The sequence below is a fragment of the Pungitius pungitius genome, chromosome 17, assembly GCF_949316345.1.
Source record: "Pungitius pungitius chromosome 17, fPunPun2.1, whole genome shotgun sequence".
In the NCBI taxonomy this organism is placed as follows: Eukaryota; Metazoa; Chordata; class Actinopteri; order Perciformes; family Gasterosteidae; genus Pungitius; species Pungitius pungitius.
In genome coordinates this window covers 7,526,088-7,540,937 of record NC_084916.1, presented here as the reverse complement: position 1 = coordinate 7,540,937, position 14,850 = coordinate 7,526,088, and the positions used below count along the sequence as shown (strand labels likewise).

Sequence of the window (14,850 nt, the reverse complement as noted above, 5' to 3'; positions counted from 1 at the left end):
TATAATAATAATATGATAATAATATAATTTATATATATATGAATCCACAGGCAGCTAACGTGTTGTAAAAATATGTTGTAATGCACAGCAATTAAACGGACAAAAATATTTGAACTCCATTTAGGTTGTTAGACCTAACTTGTCCTGTCACCCCGTTATTACGGTAATGTCTAGTGTCGCAAAGTGTCGCAAGACGCTGTCGCTCTCACCGCTCCCTGCTAGCACAAGCAAACGGTACACTTCTTACTTCATGCAGGAGGTCGCTGGAGACGTAGATAAGTATCAGTACTGTTGCTGCATAGTTTATTTTATAGAATCATCCCCTCAAAGCTGAAAAACAATTTATTGTCTGTGCAGCAGTGCCCATCATTTTGAGGATGGACAACCGAGAGCTAGCTACCAAGCTAATGTAACGTTAGTAACACCACGTCCTAGCTTACGCGATCGAGCTGTGGATAAAGCGTAACGCACACACGGACACGTAACATGGCAGAGTCGTCGCCGTTGTCAGGGGTTAATGTTGTTCTGGTTATGGCCTATGGGAGCTTGGTAAGTGACGTTACGTCTCTGTTTTAGCTGCCCGCTGCCATGTACTAATGTGAAGATGAGGAGGATGAGGAAGAGGATGCCGACGTAGAAACCCTGTCCTGTCACGTTCGCTTTTGTGTGCAGGTGTTCGTGCTGTTGTTCATCTTCGTCAAAAGGCAAATCATGCGTTTCGCCATGAGATCCCGCCGCGGACCCCATGCGCCCATTGGCCACAACGCACCCAAGGTAAAGGGGATCGTTTGAATGCGTTTGGCACCTCTTGTGTTGCCAAAGCGCATTGGATGCTCTGTGCGGCTGCTGCCTTTGGAGCTGGAGTTTACGTGTCCTTGTATTGTCTTGGTGAAACGATTCAGGGTTTGAGGGAGCAGATTGACTCCAGACTGTCCAAGGTCCACGAGATCCGCTTTGAACCTCGTCTCCTGTCAGAGGAGGATGACCGGCTGAAGCCTGAATCCCAAATCAGTCAGTCACTTTATTCAGCTCATCAACTGTTGCCACCTGAATTATGCAAGTCAGCTGCATAATGTTAAGTTATGTCAGTTGTTTTTGCATGCATATAAAACAAATATTTGTATTTCACAGGTTGCTACAACTACCTGTACAGAATGAAAGCTCTGGATGCCATCCGTGATTCAGGTGAGCGATGTGAGGCTCGGACTTAAATATTCTGGATTCATGGTTGTTGTTATCGTTGCCTCATCACATAAACTGAATATATTACTTTCACACAATTTTAATAACTTAAAACGTTACCTCTCCCAGGAAGCAGCAGTTCTGCTAATCAGCCAGTCTTTTGTTCCTGTATTTAAGTATTATACTCAATGAGTTTACCAAATCGTATCTTTTGTAGTGACCCGATCTTCTCATGGGAAGCTTCATCTTTTCTAACCTTCACTTTTGGTTCCTTTCTGTTTGGCCCTCAGGAATTCCTCTGCAGGAAATAAGCCGCTCTCCCAGTGCGTTTACTGGACGCAACTTCAGGAACTGGCTGATGGAGTTGCGCAACTCCCACTCTCTGATCAAGAGCAGCCGCAGCCCGCTCATTGACCGTTTACTCGAAGGCTACGACAGCGCTCGCCATGGAACCGGGGTGTGTGTGACTGAAGAAAACAGGAATATAATGGGTTTAAAAGTTGCGTTGGAGCAGGTCACTGATTTGACCTCTACTTGTTCCTTTTAGGTGTTTGGGGAAGTTGAGTTTCTTGAATACCAGCAAGCTCTCGACGAACTGGCTGATGTGTAAGTGTTGCTCTGCTGGCTCAGACTTGAAATTGTTGGTTTTAAAACATTGTGGGAAAAGCATGTAGTCATGGAAAAAAATGACATCTGGGGAGTTCTGCATGATAACCCCCCTTTGTTCTTCTCTCCCTCAGGGTAAAAGCCTATTCCAGCACCACCAGTCTGGACCAGCACCACCAGTCCGCAGCAAAGGACTTGACGGGCTCTCCCATCCGGAGCAGTCCTTCCACCATCCAAGTCACCTACCTGCCCTCCACCGGTCAGCGCAGCAAGAGGCCCAAACACTTTTTGGAGCTCAAAAATTTTAAAGACAAATACAACACGTTGGAGAGCACTCTGTGAGAGATCTCCACCCCGGAATGACTGTCTGCAAAATGTTTGTGTGAACGGATATACAGTCTGCTGGAAAACATTTTTTTAAGTTGAGCTTTAAAGTTCACCCACTAATTGATTTGAGAGGACTTCTGTAAGGAACCTATGCTATTTTCCATGTAATTTCAAAGAATCAGTTTGATAAATGTGCATCACATTGTATAACCACTGTTAGAAGTTTTTTTTCTCTCATTTTGCTTTTTGTTTGTATCTTGGAACTAATGCTCATGTTCAAAGGACACATATGATTGTAGCCAACATGGCTCGGTTTGCATTGTCATTTTTGTAGAGTCAATGGCAAGTCACTTGGATTTGTTTTTCCAAGTCCAAATGTAAACCAGGGTTTTTTGATTTACTCTGTTTGTACAAATGTAAGATATTTATACAGACCTTCATACCTTATTTAACTTATTTGTCTTTATATGAGGTTGAACACTTTCGTGGTTGGAGATAAAATCTTTGCAACCCACTTCTTACTTTTCAGTGTCTTTAATTTCTCCGCTAGGAGGCAGTACAAGGTTACTGAGTAAAGATGCAACATCACATATACTATTGGATAATCCAGGTATTTCATCATATTTAATTAAAATGTAACTGTCTTCAAAGAAATAACAGAAAACTATACAGTATTCACAATAAAACGGTACTCAATCTTTAAAAGTGTACATCCTTGAAGTATTTTACAGATAAACTGATATACAAACAATACAAAAATGATGTCAGTAACCAGAAGTGTTATTAAATATTAGACATTTTCACACAAAACAGTTAACTTAATAATACATTTGAGGCAGCGCTTGGCAGCATAGATAAGAATAAAATGTTAGCTATTAGCTATCTACAAGTATTAGCTAGCATAGCTAAAATAAAGTTCTAAATTCTAATACATAACATAAGATCATCCTTATAATTATATTAAACTCACTCGAGTGTAAAATAAAAGAAGTTTAACATCGCTCGTATTTCAATGATGGCATTGCCAACTGCATGCCTGCCATTAGCGATGTGGTGCGAAGCACTGAGGAATCCGGCCCCCGACCCTGCTGCTGCTTCAGAATAAAGTCCATAAGCTGTAGTGGACTATTTATACATTTTGTCATACATATGTGGAACAGGGAGATACAAAACTAATAACAGAGCTGTTACTATCTCAACACACCTTTTACATGGCGCGTTGCAAATATGTCATTACTGCACGAAAAGAAGTGGTGGAGGTGGATACAAATAAATAGTGAAATTGACAGAACTCTTTCTACTGCCACTGCATTGTTTCAACTTGCCGAGAAAGTACATACTGCCTCGACCTGTGTCCTTGTATATCATGTAAGAAGATCAGTTAAGCACCAACGTGCTTTGTCACCATGAGGTCTGTTAAGCCAGTTGACGCACTGGTGGGTGGTTGTATATAAATTTACACTGTATTTTCCAATTGGTCATTCCTTTGGTCGACACTCAGGTTCAGGACTTGATCTCGATGATTTTGATGAACGGAAGGGCCTTGTTGGTCTGTGTTGTCGGTGTGAGTGTTTTACTACGCAGAACGGAGGAGAAGGAGTCAAATGTTTTTAAGTCTATATGGACAGTTTAGCATGACTGGCAGACAAGAAGGGAATCAGCAGTGTTAATGTAAATAGGAAAACAAGCAGGTTACCTGTATACAACCTCTGGCTTCTTCTCAGTGGACTCCGGCTTCGGAGGCTCCTGGCTTGCCAGGAAGTACTCCAGGTGGTCATGCATTTCTCGGTTCTGCAGGCGGGAGGAGATTAAAGACGTCAAATCGTGTGCAAAAAGCTCCATTGCCATCACAAAGACGAAGTATGAATGCTTGAGGAGAACTGCTTGACTTTTAATTGGTCGGAAAAGCGTTTAAGCTTTAGCAATGAAGGGACAAGTAATAACACATTATGTACTATATCACAATGTCGGACAAAAAGGAATTCAGATCCTAACTACGACGCTCCTGACCTCGGCCTCCAGGAAAACCACCCTCTCCTCCAGATCCCTTATGGATCGATCTCTCTCTTGGATGACAGTGCGGGAGTTCTGCAGCTGCACCACGCACAAAGCAAACAGACAAACAATGTCAACACTTTCCCAACAAGAGCAGATGCGGCATCACCTATTGATGCCACATGTTCCTTCTTGACTCCACTCCTGCACATCAATTACACTTCATGTGTCCGCCTCCTCGAAATCAAATTCCCTTGCTAATGGCTTTCTGTGCAGTGTGCATGAATACCTGTTCGATCATGTGACGGACTTTCCTCTGCTGACTCTTTAACATGTCGTCAAGGTGATGAATCTTTTCCTTCAAAACAGCCACCTCCTTATTCAGCTCCTTACACCTGCGAACAGAAAATGTGTTTGTCAAATTATATTGATTGTCCCAATTATATTGATAGTTTAATAAGGATGCATCCATGGCATCAAAGAGTGAAACATATTCTTATTGTACACTTTTGTACCAATTATTCTTCTTTCTCTCATCACTTTGTTTCTCATCTCACCTCCGCTCATCCTCCTCCCCTTCCTCGTTGTCTGCTTTGAGCTGCAGCAGCTCTTGCTCCCCTGCCGCCATCTTGTCTTTGAGTTTGCGACTCTCGATGGCCATGCTTCCCAGCAGCCTCTGCAGCTCCTCCACCTGCTGACCCCTCTCCTCCGACAGCTTTTCCGCTGCCTGCAGCTGCTCAGTCTGCCTGGCCAGACGAACACCAAACTGGCGTGACTCAGCCTGTGAGGGGAGCCACGGGGTGAGAGCGTGTTTGGGTTTCCTCGTGGTGGAGGCCTTATTAAAGGCTCTGGGCACATAAACAATTACAGTTTTCCATTGCTGTGGCTTACTGGACCTCTGTGATTATCCAGATTATGTAAACCCACTTATTTGGAAGTTAAACTCATAATGAGTAAGACCATAATCTGTGAAATTGGTAGTGACCTTCTTAAGTCTTAAGTCTTTGCTCTGATCTTGTCTGAATCACAACCTAAACATATTTGCTGATGACTTGTTTTGTCAATATAATTGTTTTGGTGTTTTGTACATGACCAGAGGTGGTCTGTTTCCCTACACCACCTGGCGGATGGGTGTGCTGTAGAGCAAATACCCAAACAGTAGGGGATCATAAGGGTTGAATTCCACAGGTAACACAGATAATGAGGGCGATTAAAGGAACCGGACAGCAGCTGCACACGGGATGTCGTGTCATGTTACTGGTCTCGTGAGACAGACCTGCAGTCGCTCCCTCTCCTCCTCGTGCCTTGTCTCCATGTCCTTCAGCTGAGTGTAAAAACGTTTGGTCGCCTCCCTGAGCTTCACGCTGTCCCCCGGATTGTCTTCGTCCTGAGTGTAGGCCGACAGAAAGTGACGCTATTAATCGGGCCTAATCAGGCAAACAATTTACCGACAGATAAGAGCAGCTGCTCATACGCTAAGTGTGTAAAAAGCTGTTTGTCCAACCCTGAGGTAACACAAGGGGTTTAGACAAGAGGCAGGAAGCATTAACTTGTGCAGAGACAGCCGAACTAGCGCACTTTCCCCAGTCAATATAAATGCACTCTGAATGGCTGGGACGACCTGACTCGATGTATTGTAAATGAACCTTTGGCTCCCTACATACCACACATAGAGGTTACTGGGTAAGGATAGTCACAATACCTCCCGCTCTGTAAGTTTCATTATCATCTTCAGAGCGTATGGCCCCGAGCAGAAGGCAGTTGGAGTGTGAAATAGCTGGAATGCCAGACATCTTTTCATTATAAATGTTATGCCTGTTTTTTTAAAAGCATCCAAAGTAGTTTCAGCTGAGATTGTTTTTTGCTATAAAGGGATGATAATCAGATCACAAAATCAAACTCCATCCACCTGTTTTGTTTTTAGCTCACCTGGGCGTCTGATTCACGGAGAACAGTGTTGCCATTGGTGACAGCTGGTTGGCTGCTGGACAGGTTGACTCTGAAGCCATTGGCTGGATGCTGAAAGGGAGAGCAGCAGTTCGTTAGCTGAGATTGAACTTTATTTATTATTTTACTGGCACAATCTACAACAGGTGTGACACAGACAGATATTTGATCAAGGAAACAACAAATAGCGATACTCTTTTCTTTCTTCTAGCAAAGATTTCCGCATATCTGTCAGGAGAGACTTCAGAGATATGACCTCAAGTGTACTGGAACACACGGATAAAAGACAACCAATATGATTTCAATTCTCTGAGAGCACCGGTTATACCTCTACATTTATGTCCACGACTTTGATAATACATTGACTGCAATTTTAGCTGTTGTCCATAAACCAAACAATCATGACAGAATTCTGAATTGTTTCGACATCCTTCAATGCATCATGCAGTGGATGTGTACCTTGTTGTTTTTGGTGTTCTGCCTGGAAGCCATCTGTTCCCTCAGAGTCTTCAGACAGTACCTCACCTAGAAATATAAAAAAAGCTGTTCTATGCCCTTCCCCTTATTCAACCGAAATATGTAGTGGTATTCAACCGACTTTACACAAGCGGAGTACTCCATTAGTGGCATGATTGGAAATGGGGTCCAGCGTTTTAATTGAAAAAAAGCTATTTTTTTACATGAAAATTGATCACACACACACACACACACGGTAATGTGGGAGACCCACTCTCCGGTCGCACACTGACCTCATGAATCTGCGTCACCTCGTCCGCCATCATTTTGACACTCTGCGCTTCCTCTGGATGGGCTTTGAGGTAAACCTGCATAACACAATGGCAACAGTGGCAACAGGTTCAGATGCTATGGGCAAGTACAAGCAAGCACACAGAGGCTTAAGATATAAGCACACATCGCCTCGCACATGCAGCTAAAGAAACACACACCAGAAAGAGCTCACCTTAATGACTTCAGTGGGAGGGATAAGTGTTTCTTCCTGCTCCTCTGGTTTCTGTGGCAGCGCTACTGTATTGCTGCTCTGCTGCTTTACTTTTCGGTTCGTTCATTAAACAACACAACCACACTTTCTTTCTCTTTGACTTTATACCTGGTTGCTGTCCCGCTGCGAGCTGCAGCCTGACAGTTCCTGATCTTGTAGGGTGAGTCTAAGCCGCCTGCATCGGACCTGAAATGAAAGAGGAGGGCAAAACAAAAACTAGATGAATGATTAGAACTGTGGGGATTTTCTGAGGGGGAAGAGGGTGGGACAGAGAATTAAAGGCATTTGTTTCATAAAACTCATACTGAAGTTCCTCTGTGGATGCCACACTGTTACTACAAAGCCCGGCAACCGACCCAGAGGAGACATTTCCATCGCGTCCTCCGGGGTAAATGTGGCGGTTACGACCAAACGGTCCAGTGTACTCACTGGAGGTAAAGAATAAAACCCACTGCTGAGTCATCGCTGAGTCACCCTCAATTCAACAACAAAAAAAACCCAGATCATGTGAGAATTGACCACCTAAAAAAAAGCATTCATGTAAAATAGCAATAAGGTGTGTGTGTTAATTGGATTTTTATTTATATAATTTAAAATGTTTTTTATAGGTCCTTTTTTTGTTGATCATAAGCTTTTTCATCCATCAGCTTCTTCTATTGCTCAATTAGTGACTTACAATTACAATACAGCGGAGGCAGTGAATGTAGGTTTTGTTATTGTTATTCTATGTTGATCTGGACCTTGTTCTGAAATAACAGTTCATAACCTTTTAACACATAAAATTATCTTAGACAAAGGTTAAAGGTTAGAAAAACGACAGTGAAACTCAATCAAACTGAAATGGCCCCTTTCTTACAAAACAAAGTACAACGTTTTTCCGAAACAAATACTTGCTCTAACATTACTTAATCCTACCTGGCAACGACCCCTGGGCCTGTGGGTATGGCTACACTCAAATTGGTTGCTTTTCCTCTAAATCTGTAAAGAAAACTAACTTTTTGGCCATTTGATAAACTAATTCCAGTTTAGGGTAAAAGTCCAGGTGTGAGTCATGAGACATAGCCAATTGTTATCAACAAACTAAATATTTCTTAGGCCCGGCCCTTTTATGGTGTTATGTGTTTGTTTGTATTTATGCAAGTCACATTGGTGCAAAATGAAGCTTTGCTTACAAAAATGTGTTTTCCAGGACTGCCTTTATTTACAGGTTTCACCACACAGGTGCTTCTCTTCCAAGGTGCTTGAAACAAGAGAAACCGACACTGCCTCCCTGTCTTAAATCCAGCCAAAGGACATCATTGATCTGTTGATCTGTTGATCATATGTTTCATCAATTTTCCCTGTGCTATTAGTTGCTTGTATTCACTCCCTAGAGATACTTGCTCTGTAAAATCCCACGTTTTAAGGTTGTCGTGTTTAGTCGATGTGCCCCAGAATTGTCATAAAGCAAAGTGCTCATCTAGAGTTCACACAGTGCACAGTAATAGAGCAGCTTTTTTTACACCTTTAATTGCCTTCGTGAGAATGACACCTGTGATTTTAGTGCAAGAATGATAAAGAGGCAATAACATGCATACCTCCTTTCAGTGCTAAGGAAGTGCTGCAATAATAACTTCAGTAGTGACACCTGGGCCAGAATGGTCAAACAGGAATAACACATTTGGCAATTTATCAATCATAGGATTCCAGTGTTGCTTTTCATTATCTTTGTTCATTATGAACCAAATGGATTGTAACATCCCATGATTCAACTCCCACAAAGATACCTCCTTTAACAAAGAATTGTCTTTTGCAGAATTCCTGTTATGCTTTCCATTGACATTGTTCTGGTCTTGTGTGCATGTGTGTGTGTGTGTGTGTGTGTGTGTGTGTGTGTGTGTGTCACTGGTCATTTGTGGAAACAGTTTATGATTTTAGAGTCTGGATAAACATGCCTCCCAAAAGTCACCTTGACATAAATGCAGCTCCGAACGTATGCCTCGAGGACAAAGAAGAGCGACCAGGTACGTCACGTGTGGCTCACACGTTTGGTTACGTGACCAGTTCTCTCCTTGGCACCTTCAACGGCAGATCTCTCTGTGTGTGATTGCAATGTTTGAAAACCATCAGTCAACTTAGTGACAGGCATTTAGTTGTGTGATCAAAGGGAGCGACGGCCTCAGGGCTTCCCACAGAGGATCGTGGCAAAGACACGCACTGGGAGGTGTTTACTGCACACAGAAAGTACCTTGGAAGCAAATCACAAGCATGTTTTGGTTCCTACAATGCAAATAAACCCCTTACTGGGCCAACCTCTTTTGTACTTCATCAGATAATCCTGGGTGAAAACAGCGACGAAAGCGTGGTTTAGATGAACAAAAGAAATATTGGAAATTACAGAGTACGATTTTAAGTTAATGTTAAGTATGAGATGATATTGTGCATCTGCTTGTTGCACGACCACATTTCAGAAAAACAAGTCTTAAGCTTTATTACCGAAAAGTCTCAGACAAAAACATTGCAGGGGTGAAAAAACAGTCCAAACCGATAAAGATGGAAGAGAGAGGGTTGGAAACCGCTTCTTCAAAGGGTATCTGTGATGTAACCATGTTCCAAGATAGAACTAAACATTTAATCAGCATGTACTTTCATGGTCCTGGCCTGTCTGTAAAGTCATGACTTGGCCGTTCCTACATTCATGTATGGACAAGGAAAACCGACATGCGTCAGCAAATATGTGGGAAGAGAATGGGTGTTTTTGTTATGCTGAATAAATTTTACACTTTGTACTAATTTGCTAGGTTTGTCCGTGTTGCTCAGGAGATTCTTCATTTCCATGTGTTTGTCATTTCTGGGAAGAGCAACCTCAAATTAATTTAGAAACAACCATAAAACAAGAGCTGTGATGGTTAAATTGTATCCCTGGCTGTGCTTTCCACATCTCTTATAGGACACAAGTAGCACATATCAGCTCATTTTATATATACTGAGGTGTGGTTCCATTGGGGTTCTTTTATTGTTCCTCGGAAGTCCTTTTTGTTCTGTGACTTAATGGAGTAGCAGAACAGAGCAGGGCCATATCTACACAATGAATCATAGGTCAAGTACAATAATGGTGCAATAAACTTTTTTTAAATCTTTTTTCATAACAAATTAAGTGATGTATTTGTCAATAAAAGGCCCAAAATGGTCAAAACCTTCCCATAATGATTTCATTATAAAAGGCATGTTTACCAATTGAGAGCATCGCTGCTTTGCCTCTACATCAGGGCTACAAGAGCCTCCTCATACCAGTCAGGAGCCTCCCACAATCAATACATGGCCATCCAATTCCAGTTATTGAGCCACAAGCTTCTTCGAAACTGCTGTTGGAGAAGATATAATTGCTGTGCTCGGCTGTACCACAGGCTGACCGAAGAACACACAAGGAACACACGACATAGCCATAAATCTATCGCATAAATAACAAGCTTAGAAAGTATCCTTCTTTGCACCAACATCGGTACCTGCATTCCTTTCCCAAGTGCCAACAGAGATCACAGCAAAGCGTGAAGTCCATCCGTCTTTGAGTGACGTCAAACAACCAAACAACATTGCGACTGATCAAAAAAAGCCATAAAAGACTTAAAGACTTAAATAGCTGACATCAGCGAGTCCCGCCGTCATCCATCCCACATCACACAATATGATTATAAACTCTTCTCTTCTGATTAATACCAACAGTATGTGTCACCATGCAACAGAACTGAGTCACTCTTCCACAGTAACTTATAAATGGGAAGTGGCTCAAAAAAGTTTTGTAGACCCACTCATTCTGATGATTGGTACACTACAAAAAGAGGCAAGGTCCATAATGTTTAAATAATGCTAATCAATAATGATAGCAATGTCTCTTTTGTGTATTTTCTGTATTTCTCTTAGAGGGATTTAATGTGTGTGTGGCAAACTAACCCTTTATCTTTAGTAAAGTAAGTACACAGGGAACACCCAAATGAATGATTAAAGCAAACAACCATATTGAGGCAGTCCAAACTCCAACCGCAGGTACCATCATGCCCGGAGAAACCCACATGCAACCCCTTTCCTTTACCCCTGTGGTATCTACCTGGGCAGACGAAGCCGTCGGGGGACTCTTTCCGATGATGTTCAGGCAGCTGTGATCCAGGCCGTCTGCGTCAGGGTGACTGGGGAGTGTGGGAAACCGTTTTGCCTTACATGGCTGGGTGAGGCTCCACCAGCTGCCCAACCCATTTTTTTTCCCTCCAGATTGTTCTCTTGTCATTGAGCCAGGGGGCCTGGTGGGCCGGGCCAAGGAGGTGCATGGTTGTTAGCCTCCCCTGCAGGACTACAAAGGCCAATGCACGGCGGAAAGGAGACAGGGAACATTTGTTTCCTCTATGGTGAATCTGAACTGCATGAAAGTTTAAAAAGACATTTTTATTTTTATAGGATAATCACTCTGAACTGACTCATTTATATTCAGAGGTCTGGAACTAGGCTTTTATCTGAAAAAATAAATGAGTTAATGACTGTCCAGGTTCAACTATCATACCTGACTGTAGCCTAACTGTATTAAAATATACAATAATGCTAATAATTAATAAGACAATATATAAGACAATAAGTGACCAATGCATAAAACTGGCTGGAGATGGCTTCATTTATCTGGTACATGGCGACAGTGGTAGGTAGCAGCACCCTGAGGAATGCGTGCTGCGAGTTACGTAAGAAAGATTAATGACATTAACAACAGTCGCTGCCGTGTGTTCAGTGTCAACAAAACTGCGCAAACAAAAGTCAGATGCCGCAGCCTTAACACGTCCATGCTTTTGTGTGTGTGTGTCTTTGACAGAAACTTGCAACGTGAAGTCTGCAGCCATGACACGATCTAACTACATAAATACTAAAAAAGCCTCTTTGTTATCTTGCTCCCACGTGTCTGTGGTGCAGTTTGTTCAGAACCCAACGCCAGCATGTTTACGCCTAATACACAACATAATGTGAGTGTAAATAACTTGTTTCTTGTTTTTCAAAAGCCCAAAGTCCAATGTAAAAGCTCCATTGGCTTTTTTATCAGGAAAACCAGTGGGATACTAACTTCCAGAGTTGGCCCTCAACGGTGCGTCAGCACTCTTTCCGTATTTATTTAATAGTTGTTTATCCTTTTGTTGATATGTGAGCAGTGCAAACCATGGGATATAAAAACGCTGAGAGTGGATGTAACCTAAATAAACCCCAAAGATGACAAAAGGCCACAAGAATCAAGCTGAGCTATTTCAATAAACATGTCATTGTTGCCTTTCTCAGCATGTTCACACGCTACGAGAGAACACATAATAACGTTTCCCAGTAGAGACCGTGGTTTACGGTTCACGCCACTCAAGGCACAAAAAGAATGCTCATCAGCTGTCTTCAACAGGGTGTCATTGCTGTGTGCCGTGAACTAAATTCATGTTCATTAGTCATAACTTACTTAGAGCCAGCTCAAGGAAATGGACCACCCCCCCCCCTCGCCCCCGAGCACGATCACAGACCATCAAAGCTGCAAGCTGCCAAATATGGATTTCGAACATTTGAGGCACGATTGTGTTTCTCTTCCTCCTTTCATTCTGTGTAAAAACAGAGGAGCTGTTCCTTCATGCCAACCTCCTGCTTCTGATTGCAATGTGCCGTTAAATAACACATATCACCTCAATAATTTAGTGCTGTGAATTAGATATAACATGATAAAAAGTGATTTAAATTTTCACCTTTTATTTGACAATTCCTATTCATGCCACTTTGTTAAATATGCATTCCACTTTGGTGTCTACAAGAAAGCTTTGATAAAGCAAGTTTTCTAACTTACTGGATCAAATATATACAATATAAATAAATATATGTCATATACTCAACCACATAAGATTCTTTGACCGGAAATTATAAGAAGATATTTCTATTCAGTAAACTAAGATACTTGGCACTTTAGAGTTAAGTAGAGTTTTTTAAGCCCCTGCCTTCGAATCCTGTGTAAATTCTACATTCCAGGGGTTAATTGTGTTCTCAAATGAGCCTTAACAAGAGGATTCCCTTAATAATGTTCCAACATGAACGCAACAATTATTCTTCCGCCATCAAAACATGTCTGGATGGAATCATTAGTAATTTACCCATTACAATGTGTGAAGTTGTAGGTTCAGACTCGACTTGTTTTGACACATTCATTGTGATATCAAGCCGAGCAAGCAAGCACTACGACGCATGGCTTTTATTTTCCTCGCACACGGTGACATACAGGCTCCACGCAGTGAAGGTGCCATGTACACAGACACACATGAACGGTCACTGTGGAAAATGTCCAAGTATAACAAGTGGTTAGGTTGTGTTATCTATAATTATGTTTGCTCTATAATTATGGTAATAATTGTTACCATGCAAGAGGCATTGGTTTTAGCACACACAATCCAATGGCATTACTTTACTGTCAGAGGATAATACATTAAGTAATATAATTGCCTTTTAAATAGCATTCATGTAATTGAACTTCAGCCAGACCGTCAGGCATTCGATGACTCAATGATGTCACAGTGTTTTAATAACATCAGAAGCACACGCTCATGCTCAAGACCAACACTACAACAAACATAACACACCTGGGTTTGTAATTACAAAGACAAAGAAAAAAGGTGTATTGGTATGACGGCAAAAAAAATCCCATTCATACCGTGTGAAAACATCGCAATGGGACAATGTATGTTGAGACGTCACACGTTGTGAAAATATATCCGCATTTCTTCTCACAGAATTCTCATCTCGTCAAAGGGACAGTATACTAATTTGTTTCATGTGATGGTTTCACTTCCCCTTATTTATGCCCCAAACATTCAGAAACCAGGAGACCAGCTGTGCTTTGCGTTTGTTTGTTTTCATCACTCACGTTCGCTTCGCTGTCTTCACACGACGGGGAAGGAGACATTTTTGCTGTTTCTTTTCTTTCCTGTCAGTCAGGGTTAAAAACTCATCCTCTTCGCCCCACTGCTGTCAGATACTTCATCAATGAGTAAAGAGACAGTCTGTCCCGCTGCGTTCACTGTCCGTCCAGGACAGGACAGGCAGTAACAACCAACCCTGCAGGGCTTCACCGTACCTGCACCTCGGTCATAATTCAAAGTAGGAAGCAGAACCCTGTCCAAACATTTTAATCATTTAGAATATATATATTTTTTATCCTTTTCATACATTGATTCACTCTGTTCATACAGAAAACATTTAGGCACATTGAAGCCAAAAGAAGGCCAGTTTGTAGCTGTAATTTATAGAGTTTTTGTTTGTTTATTTGATTTTGTATTTTGTATTCTGTATTTATATTCAGTTCTAATACCCACCTCTACCATGAAACTTCTGAAATGCTGAATTGCCAAGCTGGACAACATTTAAATGTAACCATGTCTTGATATTTCATACATTCTCTAGGTTTAGGTTAGAATTTAGAATAGGTCATTTATTGGTTGCCAGGAGGAAGCCTAAAATGCTTTTTGTTGATAACGAGTAGCCCTCAGTCATATATTCTATTAATTAAAGGCGGAGACTGAGATGAGTAAATCCTAATAATCCTGGGTCTATGTAGGGATGTTAATGACTGGTGCACTCCAATAAACTGTGTCTGACCTCAGAGGAGTTGACGACGTCTCCTTCCATCAGACATCTGGTTTGAGTGCTGCCCAAAAACAGCATTTTGCCTTCGGTGACCTGCCTGACCTTCTTCCTAAGTGATCCCATTCGCCGTCTCTTTTCATCAGTCTCGCTTCAACAAACTCTGTTCAACGTCCCCCTCG

At 41.9% G+C, this 14,850-nt stretch overlaps 2 protein-coding genes across 5 annotated transcripts; one reads left to right on the top strand and one right to left on the bottom strand.

Moving 5' to 3' along the window:
* The first annotated feature begins 156 nt into the window (after positions 1–156).
* Positions 157–2,629, top strand: LOC119218815 (protein C1orf43-like). 4 transcript variants are annotated; one of them, XM_037473529.2, is made up of 8 exons: positions 171–234; positions 358–549; positions 673–774; positions 903–1,056; positions 1,132–1,185; positions 1,473–1,639; positions 1,730–1,788; positions 1,923–2,629. In XM_037473529.2, the coding sequence occupies exons 2-8, from the start codon at positions 487–489 to the stop codon at positions 2,128–2,130; spliced, it is 807 nt and encodes a 268-aa protein (XP_037329426.1). In that variant the 5' UTR covers positions 171–234; positions 358–486; the 3' UTR covers positions 2,131–2,629. The 4 variants fall into 4 exon arrangements, with proteins under 4 accessions (XP_037329427.1, XP_037329425.1, XP_037329426.1 ...); XM_037473530.2 differs by having other exon boundaries at positions 157–549; positions 903–1,011; XM_037473528.2 differs by having other exon boundaries at positions 157–549.
* A 93-nt stretch (positions 2,630–2,722) lies between these two features.
* tuft1b (tuftelin 1b) lies at positions 2,723–11,318 on the bottom strand. The gene is made up of 11 exons (XM_037474840.2): positions 11,142–11,318; positions 7,166–7,243; positions 6,807–6,881; positions 6,517–6,582; positions 6,040–6,129; positions 5,387–5,497; positions 4,668–4,891; positions 4,400–4,505; positions 4,126–4,209; positions 3,812–3,906; positions 2,723–3,691 (listed from the first exon to the last, which is right to left on the bottom strand). Exons 1-11 carry the CDS (start codon positions 11,316–11,318, stop codon positions 3,619–3,621), a joined length of 1,179 nt encoding a protein of 392 aa, XP_037330737.2. The 3' UTR covers positions 2,723–3,618.
* Positions 11,319–14,850: the final 3,532 nt, after the last annotated feature.